Source organism: Mesocricetus auratus, unplaced genomic scaffold, assembly GCF_017639785.1.
Source record: "Mesocricetus auratus isolate SY011 unplaced genomic scaffold, BCM_Maur_2.0 Super-Scaffold_6730, whole genome shotgun sequence".
In the NCBI taxonomy this organism is placed as follows: domain Eukaryota; kingdom Metazoa; phylum Chordata; class Mammalia; order Rodentia; family Cricetidae; genus Mesocricetus; species Mesocricetus auratus.
The window spans coordinates 98,104,403-98,130,084 of NW_024429184.1; the positions used below are offsets into that span (position 1 = coordinate 98,104,403).

General features: G+C 38.7%; 1 protein-coding gene across 2 annotated transcripts in view; it reads right to left on the minus strand.

The window, feature by feature from the left end:
• The window catches only part of Slc12a2 (solute carrier family 12 member 2), a 70,977-nt gene that overhangs the window by 40,336 nt on the left and 4,959 nt on the right, over positions 1 to 25,682 (minus strand). For both annotated transcript variants that reach the window (XM_005069094.4, XM_005069093.4), the window contains exons 2-10: positions 13,338 to 13,457; positions 12,413 to 12,488; positions 11,776 to 11,871; positions 10,472 to 10,611; positions 9,745 to 9,855; positions 8,418 to 8,526; positions 5,926 to 6,053; positions 5,744 to 5,828; positions 4,152 to 4,303 (exon numbers count right to left, since the gene is read on the minus strand). In XM_005069094.4, the coding sequence (XP_005069151.1) occupies positions 4,152 to 4,303; positions 5,744 to 5,828; positions 5,926 to 6,053; positions 8,418 to 8,526; positions 9,745 to 9,855; positions 10,472 to 10,611; positions 11,776 to 11,871; positions 12,413 to 12,488; positions 13,338 to 13,457 (1,017 nt within the window). The remainder of the gene's footprint in view (positions 1 to 4,151; positions 4,304 to 5,743; positions 5,829 to 5,925; positions 6,054 to 8,417; positions 8,527 to 9,744; positions 9,856 to 10,471; positions 10,612 to 11,775; positions 11,872 to 12,412; positions 12,489 to 13,337; positions 13,458 to 25,682) is intronic.

Genomic DNA, 25,682 nt, shown 5'->3' on the forward strand with positions numbered 1-25,682 from the left:
TAACAATGAGAAGCATATTACAAACTATTAAAATAGATTTACTATTAAAAAATCCTTTTCTTTTATAAACTTTCAAATGAACATATGGCAGGAAAAAAAAAAGGATAATGAACCACAAACTATCTGTCACCAGGTTTCAGCCATGGACAATTGGGCCAATACCACATCATTCGCAACCCTAGACGTTTTAATGCATAAGGTTCAGTGCTGTGTCTATTAACAGGAAAGACATTTGGAAACTGTAGCTAAAGCTGCTGGCCCAGCTCAATGATTTGGCCAACCCTTTACAACATCATGTATCTAGTCAGCAATCAAACTGCCTCAATTGTCCCCATTGTCTTGGTCATTTAAAAAGTTTTTTTTAATCCTGCTCTCAAAACTAAATATTATATTTGGTTGATACAGGTTTTCAATATTTTTAATATATGGTTTCATATTTTCAATTTATTTAATGTTTTCATGCCATTCTCTGGAGCTCCTACCCTATATCCTGCGATGTGCTGACCATACCTCTCTATTTACGTAACCCACTCCTCTCATCCTAGTTTCTAGAAAATTTATGACTACATCTAGTCAGTGAGTCAGACTGAGGCTCAACTTCCTGTCAAAGTGTACTACATTAAGATGGTTTCTTTTTATGGGGTTGCAATAATACTGTGGGTATGAAGTTTTCTTAAGTAAAAACACAACTAGCCAAAAGATTATGATACAAATTCTATTTTGCTTCTAAATAACCTGGGATGAGAAGTTATAAGCAAAACGCAATTAACCACACACTGATAAATTGATGAAGGCAGTGCATTATGTCCAAACATTTACTACAAGGGCCCATGTGCTCGTTCTCTGGTTGCATTGTCCTTTGCGCAAATCAGCAGCAATGCCCTATGCTTAGTATTGAGAAACACTCCATGAAAAGCCAACTAGACTTCCAGTTTTCCAGTTTAGTATTTACCCAAACTTCAGCATTTCCTAAAATTTAATGGTGAAACACGAGTATTTGGAGATAGTGACACTGGATGAAAATAGTGGTGACATCAGTGCAGTTCACAACACACAGCAGCAAAGACAAAAGGCAAGAAGATGGTGCTCCAAATGGAAGTAAGGAATGGTGCATGTGTGCACACACATGCATAACACAGTGACCAAATCCAGGATAAACAGACGGTTGTGAGAGATCAAGTATGAAGAACTTTGGCAAAAAAAAAAAAAAAAAAAAAAAAAAAGGCTCGCACTCTGTTCATCATGCAATATGAAAGTCAGAGCTTTCACAGAATATCAAAATAAAGAAATGTAATGAGACAAAACATGTAGAATTCAAATTTTAAAACCAGCAAGATATCCCAAACATCTCTTCTCTCTTAAGGATGAAGTCATTTATATATAAAATACCATTATAAAGTGGGGCCTGTATGGGTTTTATAATAGACATCTGCCGTGGTTTAAATGAGAATGGCCACGTGGTCTCAAATATGCTTAGTCTCCAGTTAGTGAACTGTTTGGAAGAGGTTGTTGCTGGGTGGGGCTTTGAGGTTTCAAAAGCCCACACCAAGCCCTATGTATTATGGAATAGAATATTTGTTTAATTATGCAAAGATGTGTTACTGTTTCATCTTGTCTGTCTGCCTAAGGTACCTGATTGGTCTAATAAAAAGCTGAATGGCCAATAGCTAAGCAGAGGAGGGATGGGCAGGTCTCGCAGGCAGAGAGAAAAGATGAAGCCAGCCAGCCAGCCAGGGGCCAGACAGACACAGAGGAAGGAGGAAAGCAGGATGGAAAATGAGATAAATGATCCTTGGGGCAGTACATAAGATTAATAGAAACAGATTAATTTAAATTAACTAAAAACAAGTTAGCTAGAAATAAGCCTAAACTAAGGCCGTGCATTCATAATTAACAGTTAAAGCTCCATGTCATCATCTGGGGGCTAGCAATCCAAAGAAGCCTGCTATACCAGTGACTGTTTCTCTCTATGCCTATGGTCTGAGGATCAGGAATTAAAGCTGTCAGTTACTTGTCTAGCAACATGTCTGCCTGCATGCCACCAAGCTCTTTGCCACAGTAACAATGGACTAAGCCTCTGAAACTATAAGCAAGTCCCAAGTTAAACCCTTTCCTGTATAAGAGTTGTCTTGTTCACAGTGCCTCTTTACAGCAACACAACACTAAGTCAGCATGTAACTTACATACTGCTATGGTCTATCAACCATGCTTTATGTCTAAATAACACAGGATTTACACAGGATTCCCCCAATAGCACCAGTTTGTGTTTTTTCCTACAGCATTAAAAGTTTTCTTATCTAAACTAAAAGAGCTATACTCTAGTGAGACCATAAGAGAGATCATAAAGAACACAGCTTTATATTTATTTCCAGGAAACACACAGAAATTCAACTGAATTCTCAGTCATTGGGCAGAGACCAATGTCTGTACCTTTTATATATAGTATCACTGTCAGAACTGGAGAGAATCATTAGCTTACCATGAATACTTTATTTCTACAATTTTTGCCTAATATTGTGACTAGAAAACACAAACTTATATCACATAATTTAATCTACCACTTACAATTAACTACAAACACAGTTTGAAACTATACAATGGAAAATGACATTAAAATTTTTATTCAGAAAGTTGTATCATAAAATATTTGCATATTATAAATAGTAAGTGAACTCCAAAAATAGTCGGATTTCCACTACTCTGTTAATTATGCTTTGGTAACTAAAATTCTATTCCCTTACTTGTGATGAACAGAAATCTATAATCTATAAAATTACTATTTTGTATTAACCTCCTAAATCTGTGTGTATATATTTTTGATCATCTTTGAAATTCTTTACCTAGGTTCTAAAACCCATAAATCTGACACACTAAAATTTCACTTCATCATCACTATTTTTTCATGTGTATGTATACGCATGAATACATGAGCACACTCATGTGAAGGGAAAAGGGCAGCCTTAGGTGTCATTCCTCAGATATTCCGGCTTTTCTTCAGACAATCTCAAAAACTGCCCTGAAATTTACACCAGGAGGCCTGGGCTTTCTGCCAGTGAGCCAAGCATTCAGTGTTTCCATTCCCTGGGCTCTGGGATTATAAGCAAACACCACCACATCCATGGTGTTTTTCACATGGCATCTGGGGACCAAACTCATGTCCATGTGCTCCAAATAAGCAGAAAACTCAGCCTCTTGCATTGAACATCTTAACAGAGGTAAATAATACACAACAAAGAATTAAGTCTCCAAAAACCTAAAACCAAAGCTGGTCTTTTACATAGTTCACATGTTTTCAACATCCTCTAACGTTTAAGCATCTATTCATAATTTATTTCTCTTGTCAAATGGTGGTTTGGTATAGCATGAAGCTATATAGACCATACCTAATTAACTAGAATTTCTATTCATACCGATCAGTACAGATGTTGAAAAAGGTGTCAAGTATTTCAAGTTGATCTCAAACTTGCCACATAGCTATGGGTGACCTGGGGCTGTGGACCCTCCTGCCCTACTCCCAAATGCTGGGATTGCAGGCATGCACCACGCCACCAGTGCATGTGGTACTGACGACTGGGCCAGCCAGGGCTTTGTGCCTCGTGCATGCTGGGCAAGCACTCACCAACTAAGCCATACACCCAGCTCTATCGGTTGGTATACATTAATTCTTCACTTATCCACAAAATAACAATGAGAGTACCACTAAATTACTAAGAAGCTAAAACTGCTAGAACTATTTTAAATGGGGAAGTTAGCCTGGCTTCAAGACTTAATATGTAATAACGATGTGAATCAGGGCTGACACTGGTGATCAGACAAAGCCAACGCTCAATGGAACAGAGCATACAGAACCCAGAAACAGACCACTAAAAATGACTTTTATGGAGGATATTTGTTCCCTATGCACACGCTATTACAAAGTGTGTATAACTCTCAAGGGCTTTGTTTTATTCATCAATCGCCTCAATAGTTTATTTACCCTTTCATGTATTTTCTATTTGCCTAGTTAGTGATAATACAGCTTAGCATAAGGGGCAGAAAGTAACAACTGTCCCTTCTTCTTATGTATAGCTATATTCTGAATGGCCAGATTTCATAGTGGTCTAATCCCTAGATAAGTTACAGTATGTCTATATAAAAGACTCAATGCTCACCTGAAAGTTGTTCATTAGTCCATAATCACAAGCATTGCTTTCACAATAGGAAAAGTCAAAGTTTAATTGGCAGGCTGCAGAAGTACAGTTTGTTAGTTCTGTTGTAATGGTGTCATTAACATTTCCAGTGGCATCCCGAACAACACAAGAACCTGAGGCACAGTAACAGTGAGAGTGACTCATACATGCATTCCTCTTAAAATCACACATCCATTCATAAAGAAATCACAGCACTGTCTGGGTACACACTCATAATAGCATAGGCTGCATGTATACACATCTTTACTCTGAAGTAAGTGAGGCTTGGTGGTCACTAAAACTTAACTAATGATACTGAACCTCTATAAAAATTGTTACATTTCCAGCATTACATAAACAGTGGAAAACCTTGTATAAATATTTCAATGGTTATTTTCTCTCTTCCTTTCATCTCTCCCTCCCCAAAAGCATGTCTCCATCTAAATGCACCTCTGAAATCTGATGGGATTGGGTAGAGAAAAGACTTAAGACTCCAACCAGCTTGAAAGCAGCCATGCTTTCACTGCTGTCAGTCACTGCAGTCTGGGCTGGGCAACTGACAATGAAAAGCCTAGGCAACACCAGGACCACACGTGTGTGCTGTCCCTGACGGTCTGGGGATAAAGGCGCTGTCACTTTGAACTAGTTACACAAGCACTGGTACAGAGCTCTTCCCCAGCCCACTCCTGAACACCAGGAATAAGGGGCAGCCCCACAGCTCACTGAGGACAGACAGAATAAAGCGAACGTGAGGTCTAGAAATACCAGAGGGTCAGAAATGAATCAGTAACAACACAAGATTTTAAAAGCTGGAACATCATAATCAGTTATGCCAGTTAAATTAAAAACAAATATTATTTAGCTAGGCTACATATTATATAAGCATACTTAAAATTTTAGGGAAGCGCTTGGTTTTGCTCAATTTTAGAATTATGTATTAAGAATAAATCCAAAAATCATTTTAAAAAGGCAATTTTGGCCCATCATGATATTGTCAGCATTTCGAACTTCAGACAAATTTCAAAATTACCCTGAGAAATAGCTATAAAATTTGAAGTAGTTCTGTCACTATTTCTGAATAAAACAATGAAAAAATGTGGTAAAACTGAAGTATTCTTAGTAAAATATACATGGAAACCTCTTAACCATGAAATTAAAAAATTTAGAGCTTATAATTCTGTATGAGAATGAACAGGTGCATGCATAATAGTGTGCAAGGATTGATGGGGCCTCCCGAATCTGTAGTTTTAAAGAGGAAAATTTACTTCCATGTGTGAATATATCTCATATGTCCAGATACAATGTGAGTTTATAGGTATGACTTTACATGTTTCCAATTTACTATAATAAATAAATTCCTGAAATAAGCAAACAAAGTATTTGGTGGTTTTATGTCTCTGTTAGTCACCAGTAGTTTTCCTTAAGCTGCCTTTGGATTAAAACAGGCAACTAATTCTATATACCTTTTTACCTAAAGTATTTTCGAATATTAAAGTTGGAAAATGTTATACTACTACTTATGCTATGAACATCACAAAATTTCTAAGACATATGAAAAAATGAAGACTATTTACCTACAGACACTGCAATTCCTATGTAAACCACTGTAGTAATTAAAATGGCTAAGAGTGTTCCTTTGGGTATGGCAGACTGAGGATCCTAGGAGACAAGAAGATTTTTTAAGTCTATAAAAATAAATGCATGCATAGCATTTTTAAAAAAATCAGTAATCAATACAGTACTTTATAATACTTACTGCAAGATCACCTGAGATATTTGCTCCAGCTAGAATACCGGTTGCAGCAGGGAAAAAGATGGCAAACACAGAAAAGAAAGTTTCTTCCCCCCGGAAATCCGGTCCAAAGTTCTCTGTAAATATTTCAGCTACAGAGGACAAAATATTTCGGCAATTACTGGATAGCAAATGAGAACAAAATAATTAAATCAAGAGTAATTAGTGTACACGGTCTCCACACAATTTGTCATTCTTATTTAATGCTAATTCATTATCTGTGCTTCTGCTTTCTGGTGTGAAGAAATGGTCTGCTATCAAAACGGTGATGTAATCTAGATTATGTCTGCCCTTTTGATACCTCTTACCATTAATTGTTTAAGAACCTCCACACTTAGCTGTTATCACTAACTCAAACGAAAATCACAATATAGATTAGTGATCTACTCTCCCCCACATCAAAGTAAAAAACGTAAGAAAGGGGGCAGGGAAATAAAGAGAAACATACTGATCTGGAGCCAGCCTCTACCCTACTCTCCAATACCCACTTTCCATTACTATATAGACTTTTAAAACAGCTTTCCCTATTTCCTGAGCCAGATCATTTTGGCTAAAGACTAAAAGAAATGATCTAAAGGAACAATTAAAAATAAAAACAAGACAATCGACTGAAGTTACACTGAACTGTGAGACCAGATAACACCAAAATAAGGAATATAGTTGGCAGACCAGGACCATGGTGAGCACAGCTGTGTCCACTGGAAGGAAAGAGAGGGTGTGCAGCATAGTTTTGTCAGCTTGACACAGGGTGAAGTCATCTGAGAGAAGAGAACCCCAATTAAGAAAATGTCCCCATAACATTGGACTATATGAAAGTCAGTAGGACATTTGTTAATTAGTCACTGATGGGGAAGGACCCAGCCCATTGAAGGTGGTGCTATCCCTGGGCTGGTGGTCCCAGGTTCTGTAAGAAAGCAGACTGAGCAAGCCATGAAAAACAAGCCAGTAAACAGCACCCCACCATGGCCTTTGCATCAACTCCCGACACTAGGATCCTGTCCTGACTTCCTTTAATGATGAAGTTAAGCTGAATAAAACCTTTCCTCCCCAACTTGCTTTTCAGTCATGGTGTTTTATCACCGCAATAGAAACCCTTACTGAGACAGAGAGGTGGGAGGAATAAGTAGAGCAATCACCACATCAAGCAGAGAATAAATCTGAAAGCTAACAGGGAAACCCTTTCAAAAAGGAGAAGACTATGACTAAGGAAGACAGAACAATCTATGCTGTTTCATGTCACTGTGACTTGACAGAAACCCGCTGAAGTTTCGTTAATAAAATCATTTGGTAAAAGTCAAAAGGAGGCAAGGCTATGCACTGTCTCAAAGTATCACTTACTAACTGACAACAAGTGGCAACTCCCCAGCAGAGAAGCCTCTTGGTCATCACCTTAGTAAACAAAAATAAAAAAAATTAACATCTAAGTGGGGAAAGCTGAGATCACTCAGACCCCCCATTCTGAGTACTGAGGACACAATGCTTCTCTGGCTAATATAAACAACCCAGCTGGAGAGATGACCACACACACACACACACACACACACACACACACTGGTCTCAACAATTCACAAAGCAGATTGGGAAAGTGGGACGTTCCTTGCTGTCACACACACACACACACACACACACACACACACACACACACACACACACACACACACACACCTGTAATATTCTGAAACTGTCACCATCACAGAAGATGAAAAAGCTAATGAGACTGAGGATTACATAATGAGTCAGCTTTGTTTTGTTTTAAAAAGAAAAGTGAATAACTTAATGCAACTGGTGCTGGATAAGGAAACCTGCAGTTGCTATTAGGATCCCCACAAAGACTTAAAAACATCTATGCATCTATGCATCACGCTGAAGATAAATTTCCTGAGTTGCCCTTTTCCTTAGTAGATATGAGCTGAAGTATTTAGAGGTAAAAAGTCACGATTTTTGCAACCTCTATCTGCTTTCACAATCCACAGCACTTTTAAACTGTTATGTTTAAAAAGTCACACGCCAAGTAGCATTTTGGTCAATAATGGGCAATACACATAAAGGATTCAATAACTCTGATGATGTCACAGACATCTTCGTTTGGGTAGGTATACTCTCAGATGTTTGTCTAACAATAAAATCATCTAAAGACACATTTCTCACATTCCCATCACCAAGAAACACATAACTAGACATATAATGAGAGCCATGCAGGCCCTGTCTTAGTAACACTGGCTTCTCTATTTCCACCACCTGTTCTTGCTATTATTGAAAAACAAAAGATGAAAATGAAAGCAAATTTACTCTAATTGTACAACCTACAAAAAGAGGACAAAAACTAAATTATGAATTAGTGTGAATCACCAGACCAAACTTAATTACAATTAAAATACCTAAAATGTACTAAATTTAGTTAACAACAGAGTGCTGTAATTTGCATTATTAACACAGTATCCATTCTTTGTACTTACATTTATAACCAAAGAATCCCTTGGGCTTCTTGCTCTCCAGCGAGATAAATGTTCCTATGACAAAGTCAGCGATGGCCAGCAGAAGGATCACCAGGAGGACAATCTGAGCCTAGGGTTCAAACACTGAAGTCACAGACTGTCTCCTGCACTCTCCTCCATTATAGTCAATTTGTCTCTCGTACTCTCCTGTTACAATCTGTTTCATTTTGCCTTTCTGCCACATGTCTTAAAGGATGCAAAGCATCCACCAGGTACTCAATAAATGCTGTCACATGAATAACAGCTCTTACAGAACTGTATTAAGGCCAGTGCAGGATCAGGAGCCTGAAGTTCCCACTCGTCAGGAGACTGAGGCAGGACCACCAGTTTGAGGTAGTCTGAGCTCTGAGTGAGTTAGTGAGTCCCCCACCTCAAACAAAACTACCTGAGAATGTTCACTTATGGGTAGAACTGTGCCACTCGTTTCGAAAATGAGTCCTAAAGATGGGTATATCCCCACCCAAACCACAGGCTCTTCATTCTATACACCTCTCTCCTACCTCTCTGCCAAGACTACACTCGTGAGAGGAAGAATATGCCTGTGACCAAAACAAGTTTCAGATCAGGTCCAAACACAGCGGACCTGCCTACAACTGCTCTATATCCATTCCCCCCTACATTCTAGGGGGAACCTTAGAGCAGTGACACTGGGAGGGCAGAGAGCCCAAGAGAGATCATCAACTTTTCTCCATCTTCCACTGCTCAAAACAACGGGGTAAATACTATGTGCAAACAAAGCTTTTAAAAAGCATTTTAAAATATGACTACTATATGACAGGGCCACATGTGCTGCAGTGCATGTGTGGACCTCAGAGGACAACTTTAGGGAGTTGAGTCTCTTCTTCCACCTTTCTGTGCCTTCCAGGAATCCAACTCAGGCCACAAGGCATCTCACTGACTCAGCTGTCTTGCTGGTCCCACAAGAATTTCTTATAACTGTGGCCCAAGAAGGATGAAATTAGTCTTTTAAATAAAGTCAATGTGTTACATATGTAAATAAATGAAGGGCTGGGATGTACTGAGTGGTAGACATAAGCCTACCATGCAAGGGGCATTAGGCTCAATTCTTAAGCAATCAAAAACAGCATATAAATGAGGAAAGTAGTGTTCAACTGGATTTAATGAGTTACCTTCAAATATCCCATTTTAGATGCCAAATAACCTATATAACATAAACTTCTATAAAAATGGCCACCTTTCCACTAAATTCTAAGAGTCAGCTTAAGTTTCCCAAAAGACTAGGTTTATTTATAAACTAAATGCTTGCAGAAGCTCTGTCATAACTTACCTTTGCTTCCCACTCCATTCCAGCTACTGAGATACCCAGAAGAATCACTACTGTGATGGCTCCAATAATTCGGATATCATTGATCTCATCTATCATAAGTATGGAATGGTCCTACAAAAGAGAAATATAATGAATAGCTCCTTAGATATAGACATTCAATCAACACTTATTAAAGGAATGTACAGAGTTAAGTACGGTAATGCATGCCCAACCCAGCATGTGGGAGGCAGAGGCTTCTAGAAGGACTATTGAAATTTAAAGGCTAGCCTGGTTTATACTATAAGTTCCCAGCCAGCCACACTGCAACACCTGGTTTCAAAATCAAGGAAAAAAAATACTAATTACTATTAGTTGTCATTCAGTTACCTTATATATCTAACTGAATTACAATTACTGGTATGTAACTGATATGGACCCAATAAATCAAAAAAAAAAAAAAAAAGGAATTACTGACCAAGCAAATTATAATCTGACTGGTACTATTAGGATTTTTACAGTGGCACAACGGAAATGTATCCTGTTTGACGCGATTAGTAAACTCATGCTTTATTGGTCTTTTAAGATTCAAAAGGGAAACCCTTCATGCTATTGTCAAAACCACACAGTTCCTACTACATAAGCAAAATTACTTGTTAACAAGCATTTATTCACATACAGATTAAGGTATGTGTATGTATGTGTATCCTGCCAGTGAAGATTTGGCAATTGAATGACTAGGTGCAATTACCTTAAGCAGATCCACCACAGTTTCTGCAAATCCAACAACATACATAGCAACAGCCACTGCATTGGCAAAGGCAAAGATCAAGCCAATTGCACCACCAAATTCTGGCCCGAGACTTCTAGAGATTAAATAATATGCTCCTCCTAAGAAAAACAATGAAAAAGTTAGGGTTTTAAGTGCCAGCAATTCTTTTAAATACACCAAGGAATTCACAAAGCAGATTCGGTCAAGTAGGTGAGTGTATTTTCAGAAATAAATATCCCAGAAGACTGGTATCTGAGCTGCTCATGTTTATAGGAAGTATTATAGTGAAAACTGCATTAATAAAACAGGAATTTCAGAACTGCCCTTTATAGCATCTACAAACACTTCATTGATCTTAAATTTACGATTTGAAGGAATTTACCTATCCCAGGAAAAAACTATGGAATTTCTTGCTTGGTAATATTAGTCATCCATAGCTACACACTGGATTTAAAGCAAAAACTTGACCACCTGATTTTACTAAGCCTGAGTTTACTAAGACAGTGAGTGATCTTTGCCACATGTGGGAAAATGTGACATTTTCCTCAATTTCAGTGTTTTGACTTTACCGTTACAATTATTTCAGAAAAAGAAATTTTTTAGACATTTGAGACCAAGCTGCATAATCTCCATCAAGTTTAAATTTTACTAAAGCATGAATATGATTGTTCATAGCTGGTCTCTCATTAGTCATACAAATGATGACAGTAATAAAGAGCAACGCGGCATTCTTCAACACAATGTATGTCAAAGCTGTGGTTATCACTCCCAGCTCTTAGGTCTCAAACAGTGACTACTATTAATATATGATCTTCGTCCTTACAAAACTGGACCTCGCCTGACACTGTTACAAACCCAACATGTGCCACAAAGTGCTCAACAATTATCTGACTGACTAAAGTACAAGTAAAAAAAATGCACTTCACCTAACCCATAGACTAGGCTAACTCATACTAATTTCAGCAGCAAGCTCAAATAAATTCATACAGTGTTCATCTTTTAAGGTGCCTGTGGCAGGTGCCTGCTTCTTTTAGCTGTATTCAGCTGCAGATGGGAAGAGACTGGTCTGTGCAATGCAGAAATGCAGGTCTGAGTGATGGGACTGAAAAGCAGTGTTATCTAAGAGTAGAATCAACAGGACTCAAGCAAAATCCACCAAGTACAAGCTCTCAAGAACACAGATCTGACTTACAGAACAGGCAAAGAGTCTGGGCAGAGGGAGATACAGTAACCTAAAAAGCATGAATGTGTCTTGCAGGTAGGGCCTGTGAAGCTGGGCTCACCTCCTCTTACGAACCCATTGGTGGCTATTGCTGATGTAGACAATCCTGTGATAGTTGTCACGACAGTGGCCATCACTATTACAAGGACGGAGAGACCTTTAAAGAGATAAAAGAAACTAAGAACCTAATACTCCTAAACTTGCCATTACCTAGAACTAGCAGGGTTAAGCACTGAATTGAACTATGATGTTTTAAATGAGAATGGCCCCATTTACTCACATATTTGAGTGGTTGGTTTCTAGTTGGTGAACTGTTTGGGAAGGAGGTATGTTACTGGGGGGGTTGAGGGTCAGAAGTAAGCAAGCTCTCGGCTACTGCTGCAGTATCATGCCTGCTGTCATGCTCCCCCCACTATGATGGTCATGGGCTCACTCTCTGAAACTAAGCAAGCCCTCAATTAAATGCTTTCTTTTATAAATTGCTTTAGTTATGGCGTTTCTTCACAGAAATAGATAAGTAACTAAGACACAGGCCATAAATTACCTAACTCTAGTATCATTTTTGAGAAATAGTCAAAATTATGAAAGTCAATTATGATAGCGATTTACATAATAAAGGCAACCCAGCTCAGTCAGCAATTGCAGAAAGGCATATAGCTCTATAACGCATAGGTCAAGTGGTGTAAAACTTCACTTACCTATTCCAGCTTGACCCACAATCCATGACAATCTAATAAAGAGCATCACACCCCAAATGTTTAGCATACAACGTACCTGGGAGGAAAAGAGAGTTCACATCACAGATAAATGATACAGCAATAAAAATTAAACGAGTCAAAAGATAAAATGTGCTTGAAACTATGGAAGTCTTTTGAAATCTAACTCCTTTACCTTAAGTTTGTCAAAGTGGCTTACTGAGAGCTTACGTTAGCTGATATAAGTAAGTGCTATGTAATTATGTTTATAAGTAAATGTGCTCCCAGCAGTGTCAGAAACACAACAGATAATTTTTTTAAGACTTTGACTTTTTCTTTTGTTTTTGTTTTAGAAGACAGGGTTTTTCTATGTAGCCGCTGTTCTGGAACTCACTACAGAGAGTAGGCTGGCCTTAAACTCAGAGACCCACCTGCCTCTGCCTCCCAAGTGCTGAGACTAAAAAAGCCTGTGCCACCAAACCTGGCTTAGACTTCAAGCCTTAAAGTTACAATCTGTCTTTACTATGTAAGTTTTGCCTATGCATTCGTAACATCCATCATGAATGGTTAAGGCAGAGTTAGGTATTACATGTACATCAACACAAATGTCAAAGGATCACAATATTTTTGAAAATTTTAAAGCATGATACTCCCACAACTTGGGCATATATTAATTTTTTTATTCAGTGTTCCTTTTTTTGTTACAACTGATTCAGCACTTGGGTTGTAAGTTTCCAATATTATCAAGATGAGTGTAATAAACATTTCTCCCCTATCGAACATATTATCATAAAAGAAAGAACACACAAGGCATTCACTGGGTCTTCCATAGTACTCACAAACAGTTAAAGCAAAAAAAAACAGTAATTCTCTTGAGAACATCAGCTAGGTTTTCTAATCAACAGGAGTGGAATCTATGCATACATACTAATACGCCTTTGATCCAGCCAAACTTTACAACTCCTTTACTCTCTGCAGTGTATGTAACCACAGCATCCCTGGTTGGAGTACTTTCTTCTCCGTTTGCAAAGCCATCCTCAAAAGGTTCCTGGTTACAGAAAGAAATATGAATGCAAATTAATAATTATATAATCTTGAATCACTTGATAAAAAAAACAAATATAACTAAACATAGTTAACCATACTTAGGATGACCACAACTTCCAAGAATGAACTACAATAATTTCATAGTTTGTTTCCTATACAGGGTCATGAATTGTGAGTTTGGTAGTAGAGATGTGGAACCATAAAAAGAGAGGCCTAGTTCAAGGCCCCTTCAGGGAAGCTATGCTGTAAACATATGTCTCCTGGATGTGGGTGATGAAATGCTCTCATCTGCACATGCCCCTTCTGCTGGACTGCACTATACGGTGGCACAGTCAAGGGGAAGCCCTTACTTTCCAAAGCCTACAACATGCTGTCTGGGCTTTCGACATTCCTAACTGTGAGCCAAATAAGCCTTTCTTCTTACACAGCCTGACTCAAGTAATTCAATATAATTAAAAAAAAATAGGTACTTCAATATTTTTCTTTAGAAAAAAAAAGTAAAAGGAAGCCAAAACTTTAAGAGCCACTATGACATGAACCCATATTAATGATTCCAATTTTTAAAATGGACCTACTGATATAATCTATATTCTCAATATCCATAAAGCAAAGACTGCTTGTTTGAGTTCAACATGGCATGATCCATCTGAAATAATGAAAATAACAATAACAAATGCTTTTATACTGTAGTGGTATCCGAAGTATGGAGTGACTGATACCTGCCAGGATTAATCTCAACAGTTCAATAAATTCAGAGCTGCTTCTAGGCATATGGAGGGATGGGCCTGTAATCCAAACATTCAGGAGGCTAAGGCAGAAGGATTGTGAGCTCAAGGGTTCCAGTTTCAGGTAATCTTAGTAAGATCACATCAAAGATGACAGAGAGAAGAGAAGAATGGGAAGTGGGAGAGAGAGAAGAATGAGAGGGAGAGAGAGAGAGAGAGAGAGAGAGAGAGAGAGAGAGAGAGAGAGAGAGAGAGAGAGAGAGAGAGAGAGAGAGAAAGCCTTAGCTCTTTAGCACAAATTTACTTCATCTAGCTGCCACATCCTTTCCACATCTTAAGTATCAACATTAACAATTCAAAATTCCTTTGTTTGTTGTTCAACACAGCATTTCTCTGTGTAGACCTGGCTATCCCAGAACTAGCTTTGTAGACCAGGTTGGCCTCAAACCCAGAGATCCATCTGCTTCTGTCTCCTTCCTGAGTGTCGGGATTAAAGGCACCACCACCTGGCTTAAAAGTCTTCTGCATCAACCAATACAAAAGATTCCCTAGTTTCCTAAGATTCCTTCAGAATCCCATCTCTATATGCTCTTAGTCATTCAATTTTACTGACTTTATCCACAGTGCATTCTCGCTATTAGTCTGTCTTTCTTAGGTTAAGTTTCATGTGTATTTCTGTAGCTCTTAGTTTTTTATTCTTTGCCTTCTGGCTCAGTTGTTCTTACTACCTGTTCAGTCCTTATTGGGATGCAAAGCAAGACATCTCCAAACTACTATTACAAAGGCTTAACAAAAACATGAAGGGTAGATGGAAATGGCTTGAAAGATATATGCTCTAAGTCTAAAGACATGACCTTCACACCATCACCATACTCTCCACAACAGGAAACAAAACACAGCTGTATTTTGGGCACTGAATCTTTGTATGTATGAAATCCAATTTTTAAAACTGATTTTAGTGCTTTGACATCCGTAAGTGAATTCTGAATACAATAATTAAAAGAAATGAGTTATGGAAGATTATGTGTAACCACAGAGCCAAATCTATACACTCATCCAATCTTCCCCTGCTCTAGTCTATTGCTGTTCTCTTCGTGTAGAATTTGGTGTAAACAAGGCAACTAGCAGTCATTAACCTTAACAGAAATGTGTAGAAATCGCTTCTTCTTTGGCAGTGGATCACATTCCCAGTTGGGCTTTACTCCCATTGTTAAACGTTTCCCACACAGCAGAGGGTCAATGCTGATTCCAAACAGTAAATAGAAACTCTTAACCCAGATTTCACACACACACACACACACACACACACACACACACACACACCCGAATATTTGATTATTCAAATAAAGCTGCAAGGAGAAATAAGCCTGTCATGTCAATAGGAAATCTATAATATGCACAGAAAAGACATCTCTTTCCAAATCTGTTATAAGAAACTGAATATGTATGTCCCTATCAGCTACTTTCCCCAAGGCTAAATAACAATGTGGGTGTCTTTTGAACAATGCGTAAGTATGCAGGCATCCTAAAATTTTTGCTGTGGGTGCTTATCAGAACTTCCCATCAAAGCTGAAGCTCTAGCAATTATGCTAGTTTCTACCATAGTGTGAGCACTGTGAATAACTGTTCAACAAACAAGTGCTTTCTAGCTTATATGAAATTACTTTAGAAAACTAATGATGTGATCATAGGAAACAAAAACTTACCTTCCTAGTCATTCTCTAGCAAATCTCCTTTTAAAAGTTTCAGTATTAATCTCCAAAATACAATTAAAGCTTGGTGCAATGGTACACACCTATAGCCTTGGCATTTGTGAGGCTGATATAGGAGAGCTGCCATGAGTCTGTGACATGGACACTGAGCTACAGGCCAACCAAGGCTAGCAGACAGACCCAAAACCAACCACCCAACCAAACATCAAAAGTTAATCAAATAAGTGTGCTATTTATGGCTGAATAAATGGACTTAAGTGTAATGAAACTGAGGTTGGTTCTAAATTAATTTCCTGAAATAAAGAGAAACCAGAGTTTGTTTATTTTGGTGATGTTGGGTATCCAACTCAAGGCTCTACTATGGAGATACAGCCTCAGCTTTGAGTTGTTTAATATATGAGCTTTCAAGGAATAAAGAAATTCTCAAGAATGCCATTCTATCCAACTTGAAAAAATTTTATATAAAACACACAAGTACATAAAAGTTCAAATATGAACTTATGTAAGTTGAGACAGAGATACAAAAATAACAATTTTCAATATTATTTTGTCCACAACAGTAGGTGGAAAGTACCATTTAATGGCATATTAATGAGGTAGATAAAATTAATTTAGTATTATTCTGGGGAATAAAGCTCTGGAAAAAGTAGCACTGTGGGCCTGAGTTTGGGGTTGCAATGGAAATAAGAGAGGGAGAGACAGGAAGGAATTACACCTACTGTAACTAGAAGGGTTTCTCATAAAAGAAACAGACCTACTAGTGAATCATGTTAAACTAAAAAAGAATGTCTGCCTGCCTGTGATTCTAGTAGTAGGGTTACAAGAATATTATTCATCTAAATCCAGCCTGGGCTACAAAGCAAGATTCTGTTTAAAGGGAAATGGGGGGAAGGGGTTAAAAATCAGGCAGCTGAAAAAAATCATTAATGGAACTTAGAAGAGGGGCCAGGGATAAACAGCCAGTGGGTAAATGTATGGAAACAAAGAGAAACATACAGAGAGAAAACATGGACAGCGGAGTGTTTTTCTAAGGATACAGAAAATAAGAGAAAGGAAGAATTCTAGCTCCCATGGTTATTATTTCTTTGTAGGAAGTAGGAAAAGAAGAATTGTTTTGTAGACTGGGTGTTGTTCTGTTGTTTTTCTTGTAGATTCAAAGCTCTCCTTCAACCATGAACAAAAGTCAGAGGACAAACTGAGATATCTGGATGCTGGTCCCTGACTTCCACCTTGTTTGAGACAGGGTCTCTTTGCTACCTCACAGGAAGTAGCAAAAGACCATTTCTGCCTCCCATCTCACCTAAGTAAGGAGCAGGATGTCTCACCTAGAGACATCACCATGCCTGGTTGTCCCGAGACTCTGGTCCAGGCTGACCTCAAACTCAACCATGCCTCTACTGAAGCCTCCCATAAGCTGGATTATATAAATGTTTAACCACACAAAACCATTTTTGTCACATGTCCCCTTCCCTGCACCAGGGAAGGCATTAAGACTGAGGAATGCAGCCCCTTAGGTACCGTGGAAACACTCTTAAAACAGATTTCAAGCAATGTTTATTAACATATATTCATTTTTAGTACAAACTTATTGTGCCTTTTGTAAAAAATACCTTTAGTGATTTTAGACAAAGATGATAGCAACTACATACTTTTCTAACTTGGGAAGCGGGTATTTGGGTCCTTTAAAGAACAGTGGAGTGAAGCTGTATAAAGTTTCTCTTTAGGGCTCAGGAAGCTACCACAATGCTGTCTCTAATTTAAAGCCATTCAAATATCAATACCTTGTGAGTAGGGAAATGGCCCAGTCCCTTGATGGTGCCAGTGGGAAACAAGAGTCCCAAGTAGCTCTGATGCTCTCCCACCCTGTGCAGACTGTGCATTGTAAAAGCAGTTTCTGGGCATAAAGAACAGCCTATCCTTTCACTCATGTGTTTGGCACTTAGATATTACCAACATACTATCATGCTAGGTACTCCCCAGCCCTCTTAAAGTGTGATTTTTTTTTCAATAGAGACCATCAATAAAGGTTAAGTCTTCTTTCTACCTTTTCCATATTCAATGCAGCCTCCAAGAAATGTTTGGTCTCATCAAAGGCTACATATCTTTTCTCAATGATATCCCCGCTTTACGTTTTATATTACAACCCCTCTCTGAGAACTGGTTTCTTCATCTACAGAGAGATAATAATTCCTGTCCACCAATATCATATCCTGGAAGGCTTTAGGCTCCCTAGATAATATGACAGACATATATAAAGCAGGTGAGATGTCTGGCTTTTAGCTATTGAGCTGACACAACCTGATCATAAAACCATAATTTAAGTGCCAATGCCGCATTATAAGTGTGACAGTTGTAAGTCAAATCTATAACTAGGCATTTCAGGGTTTTGTTTTTTGGTTTTTTTGTTTTTGTTTTTGTTTTTTTTTTTTTTTGGTTTTTTGGTTTTTTCGAGACAGGGTTCCTCTGTGGCTTTGGAGGCTGCCCTGGAACTAGCTTTGTAGACCAGGCTGGCCTCGAACTCACAGAGATCCGCCTGCCTCTGCCTCCCAAGTGCTGGGATTAAAGGTGTGCGCCACCAACGCCCGGCGGTTTTTTTTTTTTTTTTTTTTTAGTCAGCAATTAGTGACAAGTTGTCCTTAGGTGACTTGCCTTGTTAATTCCTGGCTATTCCTCAGAAGAAAGTTTACCCAACTGACCCTATGTGAGTGAAGGTAGCAGCTTCCCTGGTACTGCTGCCGGTCAGTTCTGCTTGGAAGCTCTGACTCAATGCAACAAGGGAAGATCAAAAGCAGGGTTCCCCAGGACTCTCTAGTCCTCTCACAAATGGTCATGGCTGAAACACACATGGATCAAATCTTGACCAGTTTTGTGGACAAAGAACAAGCCTGCTTTTAGGCAAGGAGATATTAATTTAAGAGGAACAAGTTTAGCCGGGCATTGGTGGCACACACACGCCTTTAATCCCAGCACTTGGGAGGCAGAGTCAGGCAGATCTCTGTAAATTCGAGACCAGCCTGGACTACCAAGCGAGTTCCAGGACAGCCTCCAAAGCCACAGAGAAACCCTGTCTCGAAAAACCAAAAAAAAAAAAAAAAAAGAGGAACAAGTTTTCCTTTAACATCACCTATGAAAAATGAATCATAAACTAATATATTACCATACATAGTGAATAGGAAGATAATAAAAGGCATTCATTTAGCAAGTGTACAGGGATGATTTTCTATTAAAGATGGAAAATGCTGGTAAGGAAGTTGGATATAAAAGGATTTTAGTTTTTCATTAAGTCAAAATTATATGTACTGGAAAGCATATAGTACATTCTCCTGACTGACAAGATACATTCAATACCCACTTACCCTAATAAAAGACAAGGGAATTATTACACCGAAAGCCTTTCTCACACTTTATCCATGAAATAAGTCTCTTCTAGATACAACTTTATTGATGCACTTTTTACTTGGTAAATCAAACCTTATAAATAGTAACCTAAAGGGCCAGCCAAGAATCTTGAACAGAGACAAAAATGAACAGAAAATGGGATGAATACAGGATAGTAGCTATAAAGGAGAAAAAAAAGAAATTTTAGAAGTCAAAACCATGTCCTTATTCAGGCTATCCCTCTCCAAATTATTCTGGATGTCACACCATCTAAATGCTAAACACTTCAGGCAACTGTAAATCACCAAAAAAGACAAAAATCTAACAGTAAAGAGGAATACACATACAGAATGACCCTTTCCTGAGTTAAGCTCACAAATTCAAACATGCGCACCAAATAAAAACAAGATGGAAAAACCAAAATAGTGAACAGCACTGCCTTCCCAGCTATACATACTCCCATTCTACAGTGGGTATCAGATGCTTTCCCCATTAGTATTACAAGAGTTTGATGGTGCTAAGAGCTGGTTTCTAGGCTGAGGAATAATCTGGACCTTCAAAATCTGGGGAGTGGACCCTGGCAGACTCCAGCCCAAAGCAACTCAACTCAGGTTTCCTGTGGTAAACACCACACCCTTCTGTGCCTAACACAGCAAGAACCAAGTTTTTTTGTTGTTGTTTTGTTTTGTTTTGCTTTTTTCGAGGCAGGGTTTCTCTGTATTGTTTTGGAGCCTCTCCTGGAACTCGCTCGGTAGACCAAGCTAGTCTCGAAATCACAGGAATTCACTTGCCTCTGCCTCCCAAGTGCTGGGATTAAAGGCATGTGCCACCAATGCCCAGCCCAAGTTTGTTTTTTAACCAGTAAGAAACAAGACATGATGACTATAGACAGCCACATCATACCACCTTCAGAGAAGGAATTGCTACCTGCCCAGATGTAGCCCATCCAGGAAGGGATATAAAATGTGTAACATGAAATAGGTGTGTGCATTAACTTAACTTTGAAAGCTTATTTGCTGGCTATTTTGATAGGTGAAGGTCAATCCAACTGGCCAATCGTGCAATATCTGGTTTCTAATGAGTCACTAAATCCTTTTAACCAATGTTCCTGGCCATACTCAGTTTTCTTATTCCCTTGCACACTTTCCCATAACAAGACTGGCCCCTTGGGCCCAAAGTGCCCATGCCTTTTCAAGAAGGCTGTGAAAATAAAAGTATCTACACTGGATTCTTTGAATGTCATTAATATTTTTTAATATATAACGTCTGATATGATTAAAGACTGCTAACAGGAGGGAAATTTTCACACTCTTCTTGTCTGATGAGCACACTTCCTTTTAAGAATGAAGGGAAATTCTAACTTTGAGACTTTGTTTTGTCAAGTCTATAAAACTCATGACTTTAAATTTTTTTCAATGTCTTCAGAGTTTACTGCCCAATGAGACAAACAGAAATGAACATAAAATGACACACACATTTATAAAACAAAGTCCTCATATTTTCTGACCAAAGACAGCTCTAATTCTACTAATTTTTCTTTCAAACTTCTCCCGTCAATTCTTATGCTTCAAATTGGAAAATTATTGCAAGTTCCAATCAAATATTTAATTGATGCAACTGTACTTTAGTTGAGAAGTCTGGGTTTTGTTTGCTTATTGAGAAGTAGTCTCACTATGTAGAATGGGCTGGCCTTGAACTCCAGGATTTGCATGCCTCTGTGTCTGGAGTAATGGATTAAACGGTATGCCACCACTGCCAACCTGCAAACTGGGTTTTAGACTATTTTCTTCTAAGGACTTTTAGCTAGAATTCCCTCCGCCTACAATTTATCTTAAAGGGACCTAGCACTTCCTCAAACGAAATCCTAGATTAAATTTAAGTTAATGTTTTTGTAGTTTCTTTATGGCATACATCATATGCTGTAGTCCTCTTTAAGTACAGCATTCAGATTTTATAATACACACACTCACCTCACTCTTCCAGGATGATGAAAATGGAATGTCTGAAACAGACATTTCCTGTTCTTTAACTAAAATATAGTAACCTAACATAAAGCTGTTATGGTAAATCTGTTCTCTAAACAATACCTTGAAATAATACATTGGGGTGAAAATGTTAGCTCCCAGGTCAGCTCTATTCAAATCCTAGCCCTGCTACTAATTACCTGTAGAATTAACCCCTAAAAGTTTGGTTTCAACACCTGTAAGATGGAGTACCTATCACATATTGTTTGAAAAGACAAAATGAAAAAAAAAGGTTTTATACAACATAAAAGCTCTCGTACCAGCTTAAGCTGACCTTGAACTCACAGCCTCTGAGTACTGGGTTATTAATGCTTTAAATAAATCCAAATCAACACACCAAAAATGTGAAAGTTCGTCAAAAAGCTATTTACATCCTAAAAGTAATTTTTGGGTTACAATATTAATAAAAATCCTTAAAATATCAAAATTTCTCATACCAATTAACAGCAAATGCTAAGTCTAAATCAAAATGTTATATTTAAACAGGTTACTTAGCATTTAAAATATAAAATATTGAGCAAATATGCATATATGTACCATATGAAATATTGCATACATATGCAAATTTCTATGCCAAAGTGAGGGACTTATTCTAATAATAGTTCTAATTTTTTTAAACCAAGTACTAGCTAATTATATCATCCCAAAGCTACCAATACTTCCTATCCGTGCTGTCGGTGATTGGTGTATTCAGTGTAATGCTCCCCATGCAGACTACGCTTTCAAAACAAAGTATTGTTTTACACAAATCCAATTTGCTTTGGTTAACAATGCTCTATTAATATCCAGTGGCATTAATGCAAGCTCAAAACTCAAGTGCCACAGATAAAAAGTGGTCAGTGTGACCATGTGACTTCACAATGAACCAAGTCAGAACTGCTGATCCAAGTCAAAAGAATTCAGTACCAGAACTAGCTCTGCATGTTCTTTATGAAAACTTCAAGACTGAGTTACAAAAGAATGTTTCACAAATAACAACACAGGCGTTCCTTCAAATCCCACACAACTCACTAATGTCAACAAACTAAGAGCTTGAAACATTTTAGATGAAATTCCCAGGAAACATATACCTTCTGCTAGTAAGAAGCAGTAGCCCTGTGTGACTTTTATTTCTAATTACTTAAGGGAAGACCCTGTAGAAACATGGCAAGCAGCATGAGAACCAAGTCAACACTGGAAAAGCAATCTGCATGGAAACACATGCGTGGATAAATAGCACTGGGTGTTTCATGTGATTCTCACAGGAACAGATCCTATCGTCTGTCATCTTTCCCATTTTCTGTTCAGGAACTCAGACTCAGAGATGGCATGTTCTTTATCTGAAGATGTATTAAGTGGAATGACCCAGATTTAACCAATGGTCAGAAACTACCAAGTGATAGGCCAACTATTTGTTCATGGAAAGAACCCAGGGACAGTGGGGAAAAAAGCACAGGCCAGAGGGGAAACAGATCTATGTACCTGCTCTAGAGAAAGAGCGAGTTTCCTGCTTCTTCACTGAGTCTTCTCAAACTGTCTGTGGCTACCTCAAACTCCTCTGTGGTAACAGAGAAGCCACACCTGTTTGAAATAACAGAACAGAGTTCCAAATCAGCAGAGGACCAGGGAAATTCATTTGAATTTCTAGGGGGGGAAAAAAGGGTAACAGTAAAGGTAGGTCTCCATATCTGAGCTGGCCCCCAAATGAAAAACAGTAAGGGAGACTTCAGGAGCCAAACAGCAGCTGTTGGCAGAGGCAGGTATAGAGCAGAGATAGCAGCTCCTGCATGAAGTCTGAGCCTAGCAGGGTGGAGCACACCTGTGCAATCCCAGCCTGAGCTGTACAGTGCATCCCAGGTCAGTATATCATCCACAGTGAGACACTGTCTCAACAAAGAAAAGGGAGATCAGCTCCAGAATGTTAAATAAAAATCCGAATTAACCACAATGTATCAGCTACACGTTAATTTCGTCCCTCCTCAAATTAATAGATGAGAAAATGTTCCTCATCCAAGTGTTTGTGATAGGGACCAAATGTTCTTTTAAGGACACAAATATTTCAAAATGACTATAAAAGAAGTCAAAGGTAAATCTGATTGCCAACAGCACTCAACAGAGAAAGGAAAGCTTCATTGGAAACCTCAGAAATTCTAGACTTTGGTACATTTGAAAGAAAAGTACAATATTTGATATGATAAAATTCACTGACTGGACTTCAGGTCAGAGTGGAAATGACAGAAGAGAGAAATAGATAAAATAACCAATTTACAGATGCAAGACACTCAAAAACCTAGAAGAGGAAAGTACCTGTAGGTACAAACTCCTGAAGGGTAAAGGTAATGAGAAAATCTTCAGTCCTAGAGATGTTACCCATTCTCCACTGTCGGCTGACTTCTTCCCACCGACAACGGAAATCCACCTAACTCACTCATCCAGTTCTCGTCTACTTCCACAACAGTAATTCCATTCTAAAGAACCATAACATTTCTCTTTCCATACACATTCCATCCAAGCTTCAGCAAAGTCCCTACAACCTTCCCTTTAAGCACACTTGTATCTATCTGAACCTCTGTTCCACCAATCAGCTCATCTTTGAAGAATCATGCTCAGCTGCTACTGTCTGAACTCCCACCTATACTATATTCTCCACATGGCAATCAGTTTCCCACCTATAGTATATTGTCCGCATAGCAATAAGTCATAAAACTGAGCTCAAAGTCTTCCCAATGTCTCCCCTGTTATTCAGAGACCCTCTATTATTCCGAGTAAACTCCCAAGCTTTATCACCATCTGAAGGGTTCAACACTCATATCTAACAACTTCTGCCACTGTCTTCTCACTCCAGTCTTGACTTCCCTGCTCTCTAAACCACACCAGGCACGGTCCCACCTCAGTCTCAGGCACCAGCCATTTGAGTCTAAGCAGTCAGCCTGGTATTTTCACGGCATCATCTCCTGGCTAGCGCCTTTTATTAAGACCTTGCCCCAACTACTCTAAGACGGCAACCAGGCCACCAACTTCTCATCGTGCTTCAGCTTCTTCAGTTATATATCCTGGGATTACAAGCATGGGTTTGCACACCTGTCATGTGGCTTTATTTTGCTTACTGCTAGATCCGCCACACCTAGAATAGTGCTGCTGCTGATGTTCAGTAAAGATTTGGTGGATAACTGAATGTGCACCCATGTCACTCAGCAAGGAACTAATGCAACTGGTATTAAGGACTTCCCAAACACATGCAAAATCCGATGAAAAGTCACTGCAAGCAAAGATACTAAACCTAAGAACCAAGAAAATCAACTTACATATCTCAGGTTCCAGTTTTACAGGATAGGCATGAACATAAATATACATAGATAATGCATGAATCATGACTAATAATGTACAGATTTTTCCTTTGCCTCATTTTAGAGTACCAAATTTATCTTTTTATACACATAGTCAGTTGCTTATCTACTTGGAGAATACAGAAACTGAAAGCCCGACCATAGAAGCCAATAACATGGACTTAGCAGGTTGGGGCAGCAGCAAAACTGAAATGTGACTTTGCCACATGCAAATATTCATCAGGGTCTCACTTTTACTCCTATCTGGAAACTATTCAGATACCACCCAAACTGTGACCTATTCTTGGTCTCCCAGGATGACTTTCAAGGAATCAAGCTATATCCTGAAATAATTAATCGCAGGGAGGAGAAGCAGCTCAGTGTTGGAGGCAATGCTGCAATTGTTCCATGTTTGACTTAAAGCCCTTGTTAAGTGACAGGAACTGCCAGCCCTGGTACACCAGTGAACAGATCTGTACTAAGCACCTAATCTCTGTATGAAAATTAATGAAACAAAAGCTCTGATTCTAGTGAAGGATTAATTAACAATTGCATCATCTCAAGTATCCTCCTCCTTATTCTCAGATGTCAACACCCTGAGGTGATGATGGCAAAGTCTCCGCTTCCAGCAGATCAAGCTTCTTACAGAAAGGCAATAATAGGCCACATCCAATGATTTGATAACATTACAAAGTAATTCTAAGCCTGGGTCTCAGGACAACTGATATTACTTTTCAAAAGAGAGGAAAAGGCCAGGTAGGGTGAAGCCTGGCTTAGTCAGTAAAGTAACAGCTAGGTGTGCAAGCCTATGCTTATAATCCCAGAGCAGGGGCTCTGTGGCCAGCTAGTCTATAGACTAACCTGAGCCTAGGTCAGTGAAGGCGAGTGGCTTCTCATGGACAACACCTGAGGTTGACACACTTGCACACGTAAGATGTTTCATCACAGTGGTAGCATGGCTCCACTGAAACACGTTCCTAGGGTTCTAAGTGTGGTTAAAGTAGTGATGGATGAGGATGAGGAAGCTGATGATGATGCTTTGAGCCAGGAGCAGCAGACTGTTTACTACCCCACACTGGATA